This window comes from Numida meleagris, unplaced genomic scaffold (genome assembly GCF_002078875.1).
Source record: "Numida meleagris isolate 19003 breed g44 Domestic line unplaced genomic scaffold, NumMel1.0 unplaced_Scaffold632, whole genome shotgun sequence".
Taxonomy (NCBI): domain Eukaryota; kingdom Metazoa; phylum Chordata; class Aves; order Galliformes; family Numididae; genus Numida; species Numida meleagris.
The window spans coordinates 17,361-18,801 of record NW_018364847.1 but is presented as its reverse complement, the minus strand read 5'-3'; the positions used below and the strand labels follow the sequence as shown (position 1 = coordinate 18,801).

The window sequence follows — 1,441 nt, the reverse complement described above, 5'->3', positions numbered from 1 at the left end:
TGAGGCCACGCCCCCTGGAGACAGCACCACTTTCACGTGGCCCCGCCCCCTTGGAGGCCATGCCCCCATTTGATGTGGCCACGCCCCCATTGACGCGGCCCCGCCCACCATGTGAGGCCACGCCCCTTTGATGTGGCCACGCCCACTTGGAGCCACACCCAATTGATGTGGCCACGCCCACCAGGGGGGCCACGCCCCCTGGAGACAGCGCCACTTTCATGTGACCACGCCCCCTTTGGAGGCCACGCCCCCTTGGGGACGACCCCCCCGAGGCCACGCCCCCATTTGACGTGGCCACGCCCCTTCGATGTGGCCACACCCACCATTTGAGGCCACGCCCCCTGGAGACAGCACCACTTTCATGTGGCCCCGCCCCCATTGACGTGGCCACGCCCACCTTTCTGGCCTCTCCCCATGTGGCCACGCTGACATCGGCGGCCACGCCCCTTTCATGTGACCACACCCCCCCTCGGAGGCCACGCCCCCTTTTAGGCCACGCCCACCATTTGAGGCCTTGCCCTCTTGATGTGGCCACGCCCCCATGAGGCCACGCCCCCTTGGAGGTGGCCACGCCCACCTTGGAAGAACACCCCATTTGATGTGACCAAGCCGCTTGGAAAGCCACGCCCCTTTTGATGTGACCACGCCCCCTTGATGTGGCCACACCCACCATTTGAGGCCACGCCCCCTTGGAGCCACACTCATTTGATGTGGCCACGCCCCCCCTTGGACGCCACGCCCCTTTGACGTGGCCACGCCCCCTTGCAGCCACACCCATTTGATGTGGTCACGGCCACGTTGGAGGCCACGCCCCCTTTGATTCGGCCACGCCCCCATGAGGCCACGCCCCTTTGGTGTGGCCACGCCCCCGCTTGAGGCCACGCCCCTTTGAGGTGGCCACACCCCCCTCTCGGAGGCCACGCCCCCCCGTGCTGTGGCCACTCCCCCATTTGACTCCCCGCCCTATTAACATGCCCACACCCCTTGGAGGCCACGCCCATTTTTGGCGGCCACGCCCCATTCATGAGGCCACGCCCCTTTCTGTGCCCATCCCCCCAATTTGAGGCCACGCCCTCATGAACGTGGCCACGCCCCCTTGGAGACCACGCCCCTTTTGATGTGGCCACGCCCCTTTCTGTGACATCATGCTGGTGTGAGACCACGCCCCCCTGTGGCCACGCCCCTTCGTTTGGACACACCCACTCCTGTAGCCACGCCCCTTTGCGTGACCACGCCCCCAGCACGCCCACTACTCATGCCCCGCCCCCTAAGCCCACCCCACTCCTTTTCTCCCACAGCCCAGGATCCCATTGGCTGTGATGGAAGGCGGAGCTTCAGCCCACAGGGCGGCGGCCAATCAGCGACAAGTGCCGCCAGGCCTGGCCAATGAGAGAAGAGATGGCGCCGCGTCGGCCAACGGGAGCGCTGCCCGCACGGGGCC

At 66.6% G+C, this 1,441-nt stretch overlaps 1 protein-coding gene across 1 annotated transcript in view; it reads left to right on the top strand.

The window, feature by feature from the left end:
- The first annotated feature begins 1,145 nt into the window (after positions 1-1,145).
- Positions 1,146-1,441, top strand: part of LOC110391916 (DNA-directed RNA polymerase II subunit RPB1-like) — a 12,888-nt gene continuing 12,592 nt past the window's right edge. The window contains exon 1 of the mRNA XM_021383875.1: positions 1,146-1,153. Coding sequence (XP_021239550.1) covers positions 1,146-1,153 — 8 coding nt within the window. The remainder of the gene's footprint in view (positions 1,154-1,441) is intronic.